General features: G+C 38.5%; 3 protein-coding genes across 3 annotated transcripts in view; 2 read left to right on the top strand and 1 right to left on the bottom strand.

Annotated features, from left to right (window-relative positions):
- Positions 1-270: 270 nt before the first annotated feature.
- Positions 271-3,762, top strand: LOC117306590. Its single transcript, XM_033791070.1, has 4 exons — positions 271-365; positions 1,173-1,351; positions 1,615-1,815; positions 2,299-3,762. Exons 2-4 carry the CDS (start codon positions 1,201-1,203, stop codon positions 2,433-2,435), a joined length of 489 nt encoding a protein of 162 aa, XP_033646961.1. The 5' UTR covers positions 271-365; positions 1,173-1,200; the 3' UTR covers positions 2,436-3,762.
- Positions 3,763-3,825: 63 nt separating this feature from the next.
- On the bottom strand, positions 3,826-10,998 carry LOC117306589 (extracellular serine proteinase-like). Its single transcript, XM_033791069.1, has 8 exons — positions 10,963-10,998; positions 7,838-7,957; positions 7,103-7,243; positions 6,866-6,992; positions 6,495-6,743; positions 6,198-6,382; positions 5,571-5,742; positions 3,826-5,001 (listed from the first exon to the last, which is right to left on the bottom strand). The coding sequence occupies exons 2-8, from the start codon at positions 7,946-7,948 to the stop codon at positions 4,859-4,861; spliced, it is 1,128 nt and encodes a 375-aa protein (XP_033646960.1). The 5' UTR covers positions 7,949-7,957; positions 10,963-10,998; the 3' UTR covers positions 3,826-4,858.
- A 3,148-nt stretch (positions 10,999-14,146) lies between these two features.
- Positions 14,147-19,781, top strand: part of LOC117306591 — a gene marked incomplete at its 5' end in the record, with an annotated part of 43,190 nt that continues 37,555 nt past the window's right edge. The window contains one exon of the mRNA XM_033791072.1: positions 14,147-14,216. Coding sequence (XP_033646963.1) covers positions 14,147-14,216 — 70 coding nt within the window. The remainder of the gene's footprint in view (positions 14,217-19,781) is intronic.

Genomic DNA, 19,781 nt, shown 5'->3' with positions numbered 1-19,781 from the left:
ATCAGAGGGGGACAATTTACCTGTATCCATATTTTGCTCAGTTATTGAATCACCGATTTTATTTGATAGGGTCTGCTTCATTTAGTCTGTAAAACAACTGTATCAGTTTTGGTGAAAGTAGTGTGATGAGGTGTATGCAGTTTTCAAATAGAGTTTTAAAAATCACCAAAAGCTCAGAATTTAAAGTAACACGAAGAGATTGATAAGTGTTCGTGACTGGAATCAAGACCACCATCTGCTAGGTTGTTTCCTCGTCGGATATTTAGTATATATAAAGCGATTCGAAGTGCAGAGAGTGACTTTACACCAAGTACCAAGCAGCGAAAGGAAAGGAGCTGCCAGGTTTACAATCTTCTACTCAAAAGGTAATTTCACAACTTGCGTTTTTATGTATTTGATTCATTCATGTTTGTCTGTGTCTTTCTTAGAGTCATAAAGTAGGCCTACCTTTTTAAGAAGTAAAGCCCGGTTCATACTTCCTGCAAATGCGATGCGAATTTTGACCTCACAATTAATAAGCAACGAAAAATTCGCACGGGTTGGAATGTGGGCAACTCCTGCAAAACATTTGCGGCAAAAACATCAATGTGTGCCGTCAAATTCGTATCGCGTTCACATTTGCAGAATGTTTGAACCGGGCTTACATGGTAAAAAGAAAATCCGTGAAATTTACGGCACTTTACCTGGCACCATAGCTGCCATCAGTTAAAGCACCGTAAATTTCACGGTGGAAGTTTTGCAAACTACCCCTTTAAGGCACAATATTATAAAACTTCCACCGTGCAATTTACGAAACTTTACATGGCACCCTAGCTGCTAGGTAAAGCACCGTTTTACGCATATTTTTTTTATGGATATTTTTTACAGTGTTATAGTTGGTATTGGTTGGTGGTCATTAAGTTTAAAAGGGCACTTAATAAGTCATGGCAATCAAAAGAAACTTAAAAGAGGACATAAGAAGGTAATGAGGATCACCAGAGGAGATGAGGATCTATGAGTTTAAAAAAATTAACTGTTGCACAGCGCTCACAAACCTTGGTATACAAAATAAATAAAAAAACAATAAAAACAATTAGTGGCTTAACGTTTCGACCCTATCGTTTCTCGAAACGTCTCTTAACTTCTACTTTGCTTTATGTTATCGCTAAGTCACTTTGTTCTCTCCACACCAGGAACGTTTGAAAGATCAACGACTGTTCTATGATGGCGTCGTATACCATGGCAAGCATTGGACTGGTTATCTTCGGCTTGTGTGTGCTGTTGGTACCCATTGCTTCATCTAAAAGGTGTACTTATGACTGCGAATGGGAAGATGAGGAACTCACGCTTTGCGATGACCGCTTCGTGTACAGTAAGATGCTAATCATTTTTCCTTGTTTGGGGGCAAGTTTACATTGTTGTTTGTGTATTGTTCTGTTCTTGTTTATTGTGTGGTGCTGGTTTTTATTTTAATTTTAATTTTTGTATGTGTGTGGGGGGGGTACTTTGTTGTTGCTGCTGTTTCGTTTAATAGTTAGTTTGTAATGACGACAAAATATATTAGTTTGGCGTAATAATAAGTATGAAACATCCACGTCCCTAAGTTTACAATACTCTCCTTTACCCACCCTCCAGTATTTTCCGGGAAAGTGGTTCGTGTCTTCGGCGGAGAGCGAAGAGGTTACGTGGACTATGACGTTGAGATGACCGAGATTTTCCGCGGTGAAGGCAATGATGTGTTCGTTGGTTCGGTGGTCACTCTCCGCACGATGTACGACAAACACATCTGTCCCGTTCGGACCATGAAAGAAGGCGATTACTTTTATTTCGCAGTGGGTGAGTATGAGGGAAATTCATTTATCGATTTGGATCAATTAACGGTAACTTTGGATTTAATAGTCATGTCTGATCTGTGTCTGGCACAGTCGAAAAGTTACAAAACGCATATTTATTTCTCAATGATTGAAGACATTTTTATTTGTATTTAAGATAAATTTGCCTGTTTAATAATGAAATATTATCCCTCCCCGAATTGTTAATTTTCAATAGCCAAAAAGTTATAAACAGGTAATGAACTTTCGCTGTTTCAAATTTTCTTTCGTTATCTTCTCTACAGTATAATGTGAAAAGTGTAGGCTACATGTTATTTGTTTGGTGGGCACAATTGGTTGACAGACCGAAATAATGGACATTATGGGCTTGTATTCTTATAGGTAGAACCGAAAATTTAAACATTCATGTCAACCATAGAAAAAATATAGAATTTGCAATCATTCCTTTTTAAGAAAATTTTGCGTTTTTGTCCACCCTCACGTGCAGGTCAACAGAGTCTGAAATTCAACTACCGTATCTTCTCCGATAGCTGCAATAGTTACATCATGAAGGCACATGAATTCACTGGAACCGTGTTTGCTGATCTGCTCAATGGCAAATTCAAGGTGCCCTGCTACTCATAAAAATTAAGTACAGCCTGTAGAAGTTCAAACAATGGAGGGCGCTATAGTATGAAGACCGTATAGACCTTATCGCAAATATTATTTCAGTAATGAGGTGCTATTGGTATAGAGAGAGATACAGTTTGATTGCTAGCTAGACCAGCATGCACCCCAGTCAACAGTTAGCGTTTGCGAAATAAATATTTACGAAAAGGTCTATACTGCAACAACATACCATTTGCCTTGTCAATAGCCTACGCAAGCCTGGCGAGTATTGAAAATGCATAATGCACTGGACACCTTCAGTATTGTCAAACACTTTGTTTATCAACATATTTGTAAAATAACAAATCTGTGAAATGTTGACTCAATTGATCATCGAAGTGGCAAAAGAATGATGAATACATTGGGAAATTATAGCTGTTTCTCAAACTATTTTAGAGGGAGCCGTTTCTCTATAAAATCAATAGCTCTTCATTGCTCGTTTAATACCAAGAAAGTTGTTGTGCTCACAATAAATTTGAGTAATTACCAATAGCGTCCAGTGCTTTTAAACAAAATCCCATTTGACATGAACAATACAAGGTTGCGAGTGCATTCTTTTTAATATGCTATTAATCATGTTGCGTTTAATGTGAACTGATATAGGCAAGGCGAATCATCAGCCAACTAAATCAGTTGATTTCACTTTCTAAATTTGATGACATTGTCTAGAAGGAGCTGAATTGTGTTTACATACTTGCAAATTCTGGAGTTTACTCTTTTTTGTTACAAGAAGGCCTATTTCTTCACCAACCTTTTTCATCTTTGGTTCGGTAGATACGTGTGTGTAGATTTAACAGATGATTATTATTGTATTGTGCTTATATACGTTCGAAAATACTCTTAACATGGAAATTACATCATTAGTTATTGTTGTAATTTCGAGAAAATTTGTCGAATAGGATTTGATATGAAGTATCATTTCAGTGACTTGTTTACATTATTGTCCGAAAAAATAGAGAGAAAGATGTCGCGAAGAAGAGCAAATCGTGACGATGTTAAGCTTGCCGTGTTAAAACTCACACGTTCAAACGATGGTCGGTGACCATTGCTTCGAAATGATACAGAATTGCATGTTTTCGTAAAAATTCATCAACACCAACACTGAACACTGTGAATGATAAGCTTTCACTCCAGGAAGTTATTTTGTATAGGAACTTTAAACTAATTTGCTTTCATGTCTGGAAATGATGTTATCTACCTTTAAGAGTTAAAAAGTTATTGCATGACTTTGGGACATTATTTCTCGTGCAAGTTCAGACGGTGTGTTTGTATTAACGATGTGTACTAAAGAAAAGAAATACATAAATTAGATTCTCTTAATTTGATTTATTTTACCCAAAAAATTGTGTCAGGGACTTTTTTTTTTTTTTTTGGGGGGGGGGTTCTTGCAAAATACGAAAAGTCTCAGACGAAATTAAGCGACAAATTGAGATCCGTGCTTTCTTTCTATTCTACTGATCTTTTTATTTATTCATCATCATCAATTATTTATCGTTTCTTAGTATGAGAAACGCAAAGATAAACAAATTAACTTGTATATTATATAAACTACCTAAATTTATAGTCACCAAACTCAGGGACTCGACCACTTCAATGGTTGCATTAATAGGCTACCTACAAAAGGAAAGACAAAAAGAAACGGTGTAAATCAAAGTTGTTATAAGGAGACGCTTAACAGTACAATATGATAATACATTCTTGTCGGTGTAAAGGCAATGCATATACTTTTGATTGTTGTTACAGACCAGTATTTTTATTCATAGTGTGTCCCAACATGAAGTTACAAACCTGTGAAAATCTTGGCTCAAATGGTCATCGAAGTTGTAGATGAAAGAAGAGAAAAAAACCTTGTCGTAAATAATTGTGTCTGACAAGGCTTCTCGCTTAAAGCTTTTCTCACATTAATTTGCATCAACTTCAAAGTGTGGGTCGTTGCTAGCAATGTTTTAAAATATCAACAGCTCTCTATTGTTCTTTACCAAATGGTTATTTACGTGTGCAGTAATTAGCAAAGGTATACGCTGCCGTCTCAAATTATAATTTCGCCATAAGAGATTGATGGTTAATAATATGTATAGAAAAGTGAACATGCTTGATGATTTGTTGAGGTTTTAAAACCAACATTTCAACCACGCAGCTGCTACAGATATTGAAACAACCACTGCTAGTATGCCGAAAACAATCTGTTGTTTAATAACAACAAAAAACATACTATCAAACTACATTTAAAATGGAACTTGATAGTATGAGTGTTTTCCCCCCTTTTCCCTCGTCAATGCGCAGCTCGTTCATACATCTCTAAAAGCATCTGGGCAAGAATTGATCCCGATTTTGGAGGTCCAGATGGGGCTGGGAGTGTTTGTAGTGTAATAGTGTGTAACACAAAACGGTCCCTTACCTTAGTTGCCGATGTAGAGGAGCTTGTTGGGGGAGCCACTGCCTGCGTTAGACACGACGTTGGAGGTAGAGCTAGCGAGCATGAGGTACTTGAGGTAAGCTGGGCTCATGGATGGGTTGTTGCCCAACATGATGGCGGCGGCACCTGTGATTAGAAAGCATAACTCGGTCATTAATCGTTAAATAATTTCAAACTTACTGTCTTTATCGAAGCGAAGTAAGAATTGGGGACTTTGGAACTATAGGTGGCAGCAGACTTACAAATCCACAGACATAATAATGTATTCTATTTCTGTGGGTAAATCTCCAGCCGATTTCACGAAACGCTAAGATTAATCCTATCTCGAGTTAGGACGAGTAACTCGTCCTAAACTTAGGATTAATCTTATTCCTGCATGCTACAGTGCAGGGTTGGGACTAGTCCGAAGTCACACGACTAATCTTAAGTTAGGAATGGTGAAATCGACGGTGCCTCGCTACCATCGGCAGCGCGCCGTAAAAATGGAGGTATGTGTTTTGTGTCGTACAAAAAGTACCAACCCTTTAGAGCGAATCATAAGTTGCGGTGCTTTGTGGTGACGAGTGTCGGTTAAATTGTGGGTTCGAGAGTTTCAATTTGTGTGTTACTAACTCTTTAAGCAAACTTTCAATGAGAAATAAGAAATCCGACCAGCACGTTTTGGTAAATCTCGAAGACAGATACATGTTTCTTACCGGAAACGTGGGGGCAGGCCATGGAGGTTCCACTGATGGTGTTGGTTCCCCAGTTAGTGGTGTGCCATGTTGAGGTGATGTCTACACCAGGAGCGAAGATGTCCAGACAGGTACCGTAGTTGGAGAAGGAAGCTCTGGCATCGCTGCTGTCGGTGGCACCGACGGTGATGGCCTGGAAGGTTGAGAAGAAGAACAGTCGAATTATAATCAAATCTATGGTGTACTTGTACCTTAAACTAGCTTTGTTGAACAAGTGCATTCGGAAGTTTCAAGCGGTTTGTCATATTATTATGTAAACGTGTATGCAGAAATGACAAACTGGTTTTGCATGGGGTCTCAACAGAAAGGCTAATATTAGATTAGGTTGAGCAGGTATTTTTGGCACTGGTGGTCCGTTCAAGTTCAGAAAAAAAAACAATAATAAAACTACTCATTCAAACTTGTACCATATACTACCTTGTAAAAATGAGGGGCAATACGTGGGGTGAATGAAATAAATTGAAGTTATTCCAAACGAAGGCAAAGTGAGTAACCTTGCAATTTCTCCAATTGTGATTAATGTTAGCATTTTCTTTGGGAGGTATAGTTATGTTTTGTGGGTCATCCTAAATCCGAATAGTGACTTACGGTAGATACTCTAGCGGGGGAAGAGTTGCAGGCATCGACGTTCTCGTTACCAGCGGCAGCAGATACGGTGAAGCCGAGGTTGACGAGGTTCTGTACGGCGTTATCGGTAGCAGAAGATGCACCACCACCGAGGGACATGGAGACAACAGCGGGCAGCTGTCCGTTAGATCCAACGAAGTCGATTCCTGTTGGTTTAGGCATAAATAAAACGGTTACCTTTTTATAATAACTTTTAAAAAACTTTGTGTTACAAAAAAGTTTTCTGAAAGCAAAACATGTATTATGAAAAATACTCACCATCAACAACACCACTGTTGGAGCCAAATCCAATGCAGCTGAGCACACGGATACCGTAAATGGTGACGTCCTTTGCTACACCGTAAGTGTTGCTGCCGACGGTACCGGAGCAGTGAGTTCCGTGTCCGTTGCAGTCAACTCCGTTGCCGCCGAGGGCATCGTACCAGGCGGTAGCACGGCCAGAGAACTCCCAGTGGTTGGGGTTGACTCCGGTATCAATCACGTAAGCGTTGACTCCAGCACCAGTTCCTGAAATAAGAAGATGGCAATAGGAAATATTTACATGTTGGTGTTTTGGGGTGAGTCGAAAAAATACTTCAATTGGAACGATATTATTTTGCAAAATAAAGTTACTAGAAGTTTAAATTTACCGGATGGGTTGAAGCTGCCGTCCAAGGGGAGGTATCTCTGGTCAGAACGGTCGAGACCCCAAGTGACTGCCTGGGTTCTGACGATACCATCTTCCTCAATGTACTCAATGCCCTCGAAAGAACGGATCTACAGAATGAGGAGAAGTCTAAATTGGTAATGCGGTCGAGAAACACAGACAAAGGAAATGTGTAAACAAAAAGAGTTTTTCTGTTTTTAAAAGTAAAATAGAAACTTACGGTGTCGATGAACCTGTCTGGGATGTGAGCCACAACAGCGGACATGACGGTACGGAACTTCTTCAGGATGGAGGCGGGGATGTTGAGGGATCGTGTACGGGTCTCAAGACGGTCGACAAACTCATCCAACTTGGAACCATCCTAAAAGCAAACAGGAAAAGAAGTGATATTTGAAGTTAACTTTGAACAATGTGTTCTCATAAATAACGAATCTTGCAAATTGTGTGAATGAATCTAGTTGTTTCGTTAAAAAAGCAAATTTATCATAACTTGAGATTGAAAACGTAAGATTGTTTTCCCCCTCTTTCTGAAAAACGCCATTATTTTCAGAGCTTTGACAATTATTATAGTCCAACAAAATATGATTATGAAAACTTATTTGGTACACAAGAGCACTGGATATAGATAGTGTCATCGAATGTTTTTTTTATTATTTTATTTGATAGGTATCGACCTTTGAAGTTATGTACTTATAAAGAAAGGGGGTATTTTCAGCCCCAAATAGAAAGGCTTCTGACATGATGCTTTACTCGAGCCTCTGAAAGCACACAACAATTCTAATGCAACAATGGTGTTTCTTTTCCTTATAACTTGCAAGAACTTCGAAGATCAATATTGAGCTCAATAATTATTCACATCAGCTTTGGTATCATACACTAAGTGAGAATCTTGGTCTTTGACAATTACTAAAAGTATACCCTTCCTTCAAGGGTCCGTCAAGTCAGTGATCTTTACCTTGATCTTGATGATGTACTTGTTGGGGATGCGCTGAGACACCTTCTTAAGAGGAGCAAGAGTAGCACTGGCAGCAGCCAGGCACAGGCACAAGAGGATGAAAGTCTTCATGTTGAGAATCTATCATAGACACAAGAGAAAAAAGAAGAACAATAAAACAAAATAATGCTTAGGTGAACGGAAAGAAATGGTATCCCCTGTAAAAGGCATGGTTTTAAGAAATACTGTGTGTTTTTTTTTAGGAATAACGAAACCAAATTGGCAGAAATAAAAAGCGCTAGCCTTTTGCTATTCATACAATAATTTGTCATCATGGCTTTTGGCAAACTGTTCAATAACTTGGTAAAATAAGACTCCAATAACTTGAAATACTCTGCAACAATTGTTTTGTTCTGTCATATTATTTGTATCACATTAGCGTCACTGAAAACTGTCTGATGTATACCCAAAGTCCAAACCCGCACGAAAAATGACCCCAACTTGCGGGGCACATGGCCCTCAACCACACCGGTCAGGGCAGTCCGATCCCACGGTGCTCTCCCTACCAGCACTTACCTTGTTTGTCAGGCTTGTGAGATACAGCTTGTGATCCATCCTCTCTTTCTGTTCCCTTTTATACTAACTTTTGACTGGTTTGGAGCCATATTTAGCTTTATAATTCTCTTATAAGTTTCCGGATTAGTTCGAGATAAATAATGACTTATTGTCACAGATGCCATAGTTCTCAGACACCATGATGAACAATTCTCACTAATGGATACGTGTTAGGCCTATGATAAAAAAATATAGTGTAGCCAGTATAGTGTTTTGGGCTTTAGATAACATTAACTCGACGGTTTATTGGGGCTCAATTTTTCATTAAAATGCCAAAATGTTTTTCCCAAATAATGAAAACGCATTTCCTGTTTTAAATATAACTTTCGGGCCGAACCAATTTCTAATTTTGCATTCAATTCAGTGTTTTCAGTTATGCATATTTCATTAAAAACAAATATATACTATCAAAGCATGCACAAAATATTACTACTTAGACTTAGGTATCTGCAAATGCAACTCAAGGCTGTTGTACCAAGATTAAATTAAGCTCTTATTAATACGAGACGTTAAATCAAAAACTATGCTGATGTGAACGGAGTTTTCAGACAAATTAATGTGTGACCTACATGTATACGTATTCTATATAGACTATTTGGACAACGTTTATGGTTGGCGGCATGTCTTTGGTTTTCTTCTGGAGAATTCCTAAGTTTTAGAAGTAATAAGTATTTTTAACAGACTGTTATAACTGACAAACATAATTGCAGACAGTGTTTATTTTTGTGCGATCAAATAATATGAAATAATTACGTGAGCATTAGTTGTGGGTTCTGCTGACCCGGGGACTTTGTGCAAAAAAATACACAAACATTTGTTAAACTGTCAAACTGACGCAATCCTGGTCATCATCTCTTTATTTTAACCAGTTACTGGGTCAACCTGACCCCATGATAAGTCAGGTACCCTTGGACCCGGAATGTTGGTAAATTTTGACCCAGAATTGTTTAGTGTGTATTTACTATATTGCTCTCACAGTCTTGCGCACCACCCTCACCTCTCATCAATAAAGAGCAACGGCCATGTTTTTGCATCCACTGTGGGAAGCACTTTTTTTGTTCTGTATATCAACATTGCCACTGTCGTGGTGCTTTTTATTAGGAGTTTTTTTTCTCTTTTATCGATTCAACAACAATCAGGGATTTTGTTGAGAATGGCAATTCTGTACTACTGAAAAAGAAAACAAAAATCCCCGAGGGAAACATTGAACGATTGTCCACAAGATTCCCGAGTACGGTCTCACTTTGCCTTCAGTCAGAATGGGGTCGGGTGTTGTCATCTCCGGCCGGTACGTGGGGTTGAGTTAATAAAGAGATGTTCCCAAAATTCGAAGGCCTATATTGTTCCGGGCATTATAATTATTTCCCAAGACACTCTCCCCTTTGAAATTAACAGTTTCTAGCCTACACAAACAAATATGTTTAAACTATGTGTAATTGTTTGAAACTGGAGGCTCGTGGCATTTTGTGTGCTTAGTCAAATACCCCCCCCCCCCCCGGGTGATGTGGGTGGGCGGGACGAGGTGTCCCCTAAAATTGACCCCTCGATACCACGCCCACAAAATCAGACCAGAGTTTACCATTATTTTTTTCTCAAAAACTCTAATCAATTTTAAAGAACGATTGGAGTCTGATGAGAACCGTTACTTAGAATGACAACAGGTCAACGCAACAGGTGTGCCCTGCCATGGTTCTGCTGAACTGGCATCCATCCCTCCCCCATCCCACGTACACAAGTTCGTAAACAGCCGAAAAGGCTTAATGCAGGTTTCAGTAAAATGAAAGCAAGGATTGTAAATAATGATTGAGTATTTCCAGCTACGAGTACATCACGTGTACACCACGTGTATGGACACGTAAATTCAACTATTGAGCAAGGCTAGGTTGTTACTTGCACTATTCAACATGCCGGGCTTTTTAGTAATTTTGAAGGAAAATAAATGTCTGATAAGTAGGCCTACGTATGCCCTAGGCATTCAGTGTCGCCAATTACCTTATTTTTTTGTTAACCCTAGTAATGTGCGTGTGTAATGTGCAGTAGTCGGCGGCGGGGTGTCCCATGCCATAACAGTTAGGACAATTTGCGTTACCCTCGTGTGAGGGGGGGAGGGGGGGTCCGTACTTTCGAAACCTCTCCAACAAATCTATGATGGTACCAACTCGTCCAGAATACTCCATGCACGTGGAAGTTTACCAATAGCCCTTTCTTTATGGGTGGGAGGCCTAATTACGTTCGTTGTTCTATTGCTCAGAGCAGCAGGCCCTATAGTACACTGTTGTTGAGAATGATTTATGGGTTAACATTGCTGGTTTTTTCTTTGGAACACCCCCCCCCCCCAGTTTAATTAGTAATGTCTGTTGAGTTTGGTTTGCACATAGAGCAAGGAACCTTAACAACAAAACTTTTTCTCACTCGTGTGTTTTCTCTATCAATAAATAATGTAAAAAGTGACAAGCTTTTTCTCTTATTTGTAAAACACTGGGAATTAGGCCCCTTATATTGAATTTAAGAAAATAAAAATAACTGCTCACCTCCCTCAAAAAGCAAAGAGAAAGTTGTAACACATCGAACTATGCTCTGTGAGCTTGCTCCGTGCGTGCTCTATGGAATGGATCCGGGAGGCCTATACATTCACAACGGGTCAGAATAAAGATCCTAGGTTCCGGGTCCCGCGTTGGGACCCATTTCTGGGCTCGGATCCTGGTGAAAAAAACAATGGATTTTGACTCGGAACCTCGTCAGGTTGACACAATTTCGGTCAATTGAAGATTGACCTTTGAACACTGAGATTTCTTTTTTGACCTCGACCGGCGCCTTTGAATGTTTTTACAGAGGGCATGCCTTACAAATTAATGCTGTGTTTTATTTTATTATTATTATTATTATTATTATTATGAATGGGTCGGTCTCATCAACAATAATAAAATTGATAATTATATAGGATTGGATTGGTCGGAGTCGTGCACTCTTGAAGAACTGTTCGATTGTGGTAATCCAACATTATAGCTGAATAAAATTGAATTTTTGTTTCAAACTCTGGAGCAAAAACACAGGAAGTATATTCCCTTTTTAAACAATCTGAGAAGCGTTACTGGGGTAACACTTATTAATATGATTTTTTTGAAGAAAATACAAAAAAGTAATATATCTTATTCCAGAACCAAACTTTTCCCAAAATATCAAAAGCTGAGTCATAACGTACAAACCCTTTTAAAACCTGAACCGTAACGTGCACCACCTATACTAAAGTAATACAAAGTTTTTCACTTTTCCATACAGACAAGTTCTGACAGGAAAATGCAAAACAACGATCTATATAAGCAATCTGCAGTTATTACTAGGCCAGGAAGGAAAAGAGAATTAGCGAGTCTAGGTGTAGATCCACGAACGGACGGGGCAACTTCTCCTCTGACCTAGAACAATAAATTCTCATACTTTTTAAATGGTATGGGGTGCGCTTAAAAAAAATGGTACCGAAGAGCTAAACTCTTAGTCTTATATGTCAGCCTATATGGATACCTGCATTTAGTTTTAAAAAAACCTCGCTCTATTCTTCATTTTCTCTTATATACGCATTTAACATTGAATTTCATGTCATTATACCTGGCAGTCATGTCCATAGTGAAAGCATAATATAAACCATCCTCACCACAACACAATGGAACAAACTTGCTGTGGGGTCACAGTTGTTTATTAATATAGCCCTCTAACAAAGGGATTGATTGATTTAACAGTCTATCCTTGTGCGCTGCTCTATCTGTTCGCTCTCTCAGGGAGTAAGACCAGTAACCGTAACAGCCTCATCAACTCTTAGTGCACCGCACTGGGGGAGCAAGGGGATAACATAAGCCTGTAGCCGACTCGTTCTCGTGAACTCTGTGCCAGTTGTTCACAATAGAGAAATGCATAATCGGAAGGAGCCCAGGGTAGCCTCTGTCAAAGTCCGTGGTATATAAAGAGTCTACAGTCTCGCAACTAGCTATTATTAATTCTTTCAAAGTTCTGAGCTAGTGGTAACTGGATCGAACGGCTGCGTTTTTAACTGGCCGTCGTCATGGAGCTGTTGAAATCGTGCATGGTTGCTTCTAGCGTGTGTCGCTGGAACATTTGCGGGTAAGCCATTTCATTTCTCTTCCGATAATTTATCTATAATTAATATCAAGTTACATTCAATGTTCATCCCGACTGCCTGCGTGCACAAATCAAAACAATTATTTTGTTTTTTGCAATCTTCCTGGGTTTTTTTCTTCAACTAAATTTTCCTGTTTTCCAAGTTTTTTGTTCACCAAAAAAATGTTTGTTTTTTGGTTTGTTTTTTTCATCTCGGTTTAATAGGCCACCTTTTTTTCTTTTTTAAAAGTAAAAGTGCAACCATGCACAGAGACTTGTAAACAAAGGCATTCACTAACCTAAATAACCCTATCCCGCCCGGTGTCATGCCAAACAAGTGGTCGCTGACCCAAACAAACCCCGCTCAATAGCATAATAATTGCGATCTTGGCGCGTTGCAACGACGGACGGAGGAGTCCAACCTAACCTTTGTCTTATTTCCGAGGGAAGTGAGATAATATTTCCCAAGGAAGTGAGATAATATTTCCCAAGGGATCTTAAAATCGTAAATGAATTTCCCGAGGAGACTGTTCTTGAGGAGGTCTTTACTGTTCTTGAGGAGGTCTTTACTGTTCTTGAGGAGATCTACTGTGAAATTAATGCGTCGTGACTGAACAGTGTATAAACGCCTGTGGGAAATAAAAAAACGTCGGTCATCTACTACTCTTTGTCCATTGTCTCGGATCGGTCAATAAGTCAGTCGGTTAATCTTTTGATCACTGATATAAGTGACGTCATGATTGCAAAGTCAATTGACCCAGAAGCCACATTACATAAACAATTTTTGAGAAACAAAGCATGTGATCGCGAAACTTTTCAAGCGCTCCGTCGATGTTTTTGGAAAACATAATTATTTTATCTTATATCCCAAGAGTATGTTTTCTCATTGAGGAAGGTCTTTGTGTGGTGCTAAAACTTTCATCTCAAGTCATTGTCGAAATAGACGTAAATGATGATTCTTTGTCTGAAACTAGTCACTGGAATAATCCCCAGTGCGCAAAGCAAATCCAATCAATCGCTGTTACTTTGTTCTCTACTTTGGTGGGAGGACACTTTGACTTTTGAGAGGGCGACCCCGATTTGTTTACATTGAACAGCTGATGCCAGGCGAAAGTTGCGCAATCGAGGCGCCAGTTCGTTCTGCCTTGTGCGGCTGCGTGGAAGCTAGCTCGGTTTAGTGTTGATGGAGAAAGAACATGCACCATGGTTGGTGGTAGCGGGGGGGGGGGGGGGGGGGAGCGGATCACGAGGCTTTTCGGCGCTAATTTTTTAAGGTCATATGGGTCAATATGCGAATGACATTTTGAGTCAGGGAACAAAGCAAAGTCTAATATTCTGTATGCCCTACCTTTTTCCCAAAAAAAATTGAACCTGTGCTTATATAGCAACTTGTTTTTATTGCTGAGCAAGAAATGAGCGTGTACCAGTCACAGCATGTAATGTAAAGAGTATTATGAATGCATTTTGACTGGTAACCTATCTCAACCTATCTGCTTTAGCATGACTTTTTGCGAAGCAAGTTGTTGGCACTTACAGAGGGGGCCTTAATAAAAATTGAAAGATGAAATAATGACGGATGCTTAACCATCTTTTGAATTGTATTTGATTTTACACCCAGCTCCCTTCGCAGGATGGGGACCAAGGCAATGCTCCAAGATTAATACATGTGAAAGTGGTAAGTTGTCTTTAAAACGACTCGAACAAACTATACAAAACAAAACATCACTCATCACCAAACAAACGAAACAAAAATCGGGAAAAGGAAGCCGTGTGGTATTGCATTATTGTGCGCCCTCTATTGAAACTTTCTGTTGAGTGAGCTGGCGGATGGCCATCATCTTGTTTTTTTGCACAGCATGCAGAAAAGAGGGGTATGTCGTCCTTTCGTTGCTTTCTTTAACCATGCTTAATAACAATCATTATTCAATATTTCGTGGTATTCACTCATCTTTATGTATGGGTGGCATCATTAAGATTATGATAAGGTCATGATTAGGTTTAAGTTTAGTAGAATTCCAGCTACCAATGTCATAAATAACGGCCACATTTCTACCTCCATACAAGTTACACTACAGTTTTTACACTACAGAGTGCACCACGACGAATTTGTCGAGTTGAAAAGAATTTATCCTCTTTACTCTGTGTAGTGGTACTAAAAACACTAGTGGTATGCATGGTTGAAACGAATAATTTGATCAATTAAGTTTTAGTCATACTTTACTTTAAAAGCACTGCCACCATGGTCACATTATCATGGATGGTGCCACAGACCAACTTTGTACGTTGATAAATCAGTCACTTATTTTATTAAGCAACTTTGCAGAGTAGACCACATGACATGATGATGATTGATAGAATCAATTAATTAGACCCAGTGACTAGACTGGGCCTGGGGCGCTGTATTCCTTTTGTCAAAAATTTTAGTGGGAAATAATAACCCAGCTAACACACGACCTTACTGCAACGTTGCCTGCAGGTTGCGGTTTCGTCATGTTACCTAGTAACGTTCACACAATGTTGCAACAACGTTAAATGGTGACGTTGTATCGCAACATTGCTAGAAAGTTCTGCCGCAATGTTGCTGGAAGGTTGCGCTTTCGTCATGTTACATGCTGACGTATATTCAACGTTGCAACAACGTTTTAGTTGTACATTGCTTTGGAACATTGCTTCCACGTTTTGTCGCAACGTTGCATGAAGGTTGCAGTTTCGTCATGTTACATTATAACTTATACCAAACGTTGCAACAACGTTACAATTGTCTGTTCCCTAAACATCTCCCGCACGTTTCTTCGAAACGTTGCCTGAAGGTTGTGGTTTCGTCATGTTACTAGAATCGTTCATACATTGTTGTGAAAACGTTAAATGGTGACGTTGTGTCGAAACATTGCCAGAAGGTTTGGCCGCAATGTTGCTAGAAGGTTGCGCTTTCGTCATGTTACATGCTGACGTATATACAACGTTGCAACAGCGTTTTATTCGGACATTGCTTTGGAACGTTGCTTCCACGTTTTGTCGCAACGTTGCATGAAGGTTGCAGTTTCGTCATGTTACATTCTCACCTATACCAAACGTTGCAACAATGTTACAATATTGTCTGTTCCCTAAACATCGCCCGCACGTTTCTTAGAAACGTTGCCTGAAGGTTGTGGTTTCATCATGTTACTAGAAACGTTCATACATTGTTGTGACAACGTTATTTGGTGACGTTGTGTCAAAACATTGCCAGAAGGTTTGGCCGCAATGTTGCTAGAAGGTTGCACTTTTGTCATGTTACATGCTGACGTATATACATTGTTGCAACAGCGTTTTATTCGGACATTGCTTGGAACGTTGCTTCCATGTTTAACGTTGCATGAAGGTTGCAGTTTCGTCATGTTACATTCTCACTTATACCAAACGTTGCAGCAATGTCACAATTGTCTGTTCCCTAAACATCGCCTGGACGTTTCTTAGAAACGTTGCCTGAAGGTTGTGGTTTCGTCATGTTACTAGAAACGTTCATACAATGTTGTGACAACGTTAAATGGTGACGTTGTGTCGAAACATTGCCAGAAGGTTTGGTTGCAATGTTGCTAGAAGGTTGCGCTTTCGTCATGTTACATGCTGACGTATATACAACGTTGCAACATCGTTTTATTCGGACATTGCTTTGGAACGTTGCTTCCACGTTTTGTCGCGTTTTGTCTGTTCCCTAAACATCGCCGCACGTTTCTCATAGAAACATTGCCTGAAGGTTGCGCTTACGTAAATACAACATTGCAACAATGTATCAATATTGGACATTGTTTACGAACGTTGCTTCCACGATTTGTCGCAACATTGCAACGTTGCAACAATGCTACAATTTTCTGTTCCAATAACATCACCCAGACGTTGTTTTAGAAACGTTGCGTGAAGGTTGCATTGTCGTCACGTTACTGAGTAACCTATATAAAATGTTGCAACAACGTTTAATGGTGACGTTGTATCGCAACATTGCGAGAAGGTTTTGCCTCAAGGTTGCCTAAAGGTTGCACTTTCATCATGTTACATACTGACGTATATACAACGTTGCAACAACGTATCAGTTGGACGTTGTTTTGGAACGTTGCTGTCACGGTTTTGTCGCAACATTGCCTGAAGTTGCAGTTTCAATTTCATGTTAGATTGTAACTTATACACGTTGCAACAATGATACAATATTTTGTTCCCTGTTTATAACATCGTCCAGACGTTTTTCTAATAGAAACGTTGCCTGAGGTTGATGTTTCGTCAAGCCAAAAGTTATACATACTTACTGAGTTTTGAGAGCACAGTGACAAGATGCTAAAATTCAACATTTTGGCGGGTAATTTTGTTCTTGTTTTTTGGATTGAAAAATGCTTTTAACCCTAAGTTAAGGTAGCTGATGGGACATCTCAAACTAAATTTTGTGCAAATCCCATGTGGCATTAACATTTTACAAGCAAAAAGCTATACATACTCACTGGGTTTTGAGAGCACAGTGACAAGATGCTAAAATTCAACAAATTTACTGCAGTAAAAACTGCATTCAAACCCAAGTCAAACTATAGTGAATCTGCAGTATTTAAGAAGTAATACTGTAGTATTTCTACTCTTAGTTTACTGTAAATTCACTTTAATTTTACTGCAATAAAAACTACAGTAATACTGCAGTATCCTTGTAGTAAAACAATGGTAATTTTTTTGATAATACTACAAATTTACTGCAGTAAAAACTGCATCCAAACCCAAGTCAAACTATAGTGAATCTGCAGTATTTTAGAAGTAATACTATAGTGTCTCTACTCTTAGTTTACTTTAGATTCACTTTAACTTTACTGCAATAAAAACTGCAGTAATACCGCAGTATCCTTGTAGTAAACAATAGTAGTTTGTTTGATAATACTTTAAATTTACTGCAGTAAAAACTGCATCAAAACCCTAGTCAAACTATAGTGAATCTGCAGTATTATAGAAGTAATACTGTAGTATTTCTAACCATGGTTTACTGTAGATTCACTTTAACTTTACTGCAATGATAACAGCAGCAATTCTGCAGTATCCTTGTAGTAAAACAATTGTTTTTTGTGCATGAAACTATAAGCTATGGTAATACGAAAGTATCATTGTCGCACTTAGAATGTTTTCAGATGATGGATGCTGTCAGTACATATTATAGTCATGTAGAAAAGTTTATTTAAAAATTGGCGTCCCCACTTTTTTATAGAATTTTTAAGGTTATTGTCTATAGAAATCAGTTTCCTTCGCCGCCTGTAGAATTCTAGTTTTCTATGGATCTAAATTCTAGTATAAAAACTTTTATTTTCAAAAGAGTCCCATTTCAGGTTGTCTAATATTCTATAGAACTTAGACTTAGTTTCTTTTATAAATATATCCATAAACAAACAACTAAACTGTTCAAAAGTTGAATCCCAACTTCTCCATTTTATAGAATTCTAAAAAAATAATAAGCTTTCTATTATGGGTCTGTTTCAGGTTGTCTATATTCTATGGAACTGAGTTTCTATTGTGAACATTTAAAAAAAATTAAAACTTTTCAAAAGTAGAATCCCACATTTAATACTTCCCATCCACAACCCCTCCCCCCCCCCCTGAGCTAGTTCCCAATTCTTTGGTAGCTTCGAAAAATAATGACTGGACATTTTTCCATCAATAGAGGGCGCTATATGATAGTTGTGTGTAAAACGGTCGGCACCCAGACTTCGCGCATGTAAACTGAACAGCTATGTTATGCACAACATGTGGAGCTCCGTCTATCTATCACTCAGAGCCAGTTTCAAACCGTTTCTAACGGCCGGCGGACCAACGGATTCTAATTTCTGTGATGATGATGTTCATTGTTGTATGTTTTGGCGTATGATTATTGTACATTTTGGAGGTATTTCCAGTGAATAAAGGCTGACCGTGTGGGGCTGATTAGATGTGAATTTTACAGTGAAAATTAAGAGCAAGAGAGAGTCGACGTCCGTCAGGTACCGTCGCCGTGATGATGTGGGTGATCATTTTTGTTTGGTAAGTAACGTACGTACGTGTTTGAAACTTAAAGATTTTCTTTTAGATTGTTCTTCTTCAATCCACTTCCTTGTAAATTGTAAATAAATAGCTTATTTTTTACTGAAACTTCCGCTGGGGAACTTGGCAAGGAAGTCAGGAGAACTGTTGAAACTGTTTTTTTCTAGCCTAATGGTTGTATAGATATAATTTTTTTGTAAATAGTCTACTTTACTTGCTTTTGTTTGGTTGGACTTGGAATGGAAATCTATGATGAGGGAAAGGTTAACCTCCATGGTTAAAGATTCATACATACTTGATACTCTGTCTGGGTCTACCCCGTACATTATAATTCAGAAAGCACTGCAGTGAGGTTAACTAACTTTTATTTAATTTTGTTTAAAAAAAAACTCTATGGTATGTTTCAATTTTGTTTGTGTTTATAAATTTTATCCTTAGTTATTTTTGTTGGCCCTGCTTTACTTGTTTTCTTGGGTAGAAAAAGAAAACGACAATGGGTTTGACTTGCCTTGGGTCCGACATTTAAACCCAAATTATATATAACAAAAAATTCAACATTAATTGTCATGTTCATATTAATCATGACAGTATGAAGTACTAAGAGGAGAGGAGAGTAATAATGGGTATTCAAAACCTTTTTGCCTCATCTTGACTTTACGGACTGGAGAGCTGTGCAAACTTAAACCATTGAAATTTTCTACAAATGTTTCATTATTTCTGACACATATTTTCCAATTTTTTTCTTTTACAGATCTTGTGCTTCTCTGATAAAGACAACTCAATCAACATCACCATCAACAGAAGGCTGGCAATGAAGCATGGCGCGGTGTTAGGGCTACGTCTTGCTCAAGATAATTATTTCAAAAAGAGATTAATCCTGTCCTGTGGTATTGCAAAAAAAAGGTGCTGCATGTATTTATTTACACTGCTTTCTCTCTCATTATATTTTGTACTAATTATAATCGTACAACCGTCAACTGCACAAATTTGTAAAGACTGCATTGAAACTGCAATAAAACTATAGTAATTATGTGGTAGCAACGGGTTATTTTGAGGTAAAATAATGCTGAAACTACAGTAACAGTGTAGTTTTACTGCAGTAAAGACTGCATTGAACATTTCGAACATTTTGGGAGGTTGCAGGAACGTTAATTTTGCACATATTGGGACGATGCTGGAACGTTTGTTTATAACATTGAGACGTTGTAGCAACGTAAGTTAA

This window comes from Asterias rubens, unplaced genomic scaffold (genome assembly GCF_902459465.1).
Source record: "Asterias rubens unplaced genomic scaffold, eAstRub1.3, whole genome shotgun sequence".
Lineage (NCBI taxonomy): Eukaryota > Metazoa > Echinodermata > Asteroidea > Forcipulatida > Asteriidae > Asterias > Asterias rubens.
Note: the sequence above shows the minus strand (reverse complement) of the source record. Positions and strands in the feature narration are given on the sequence as shown.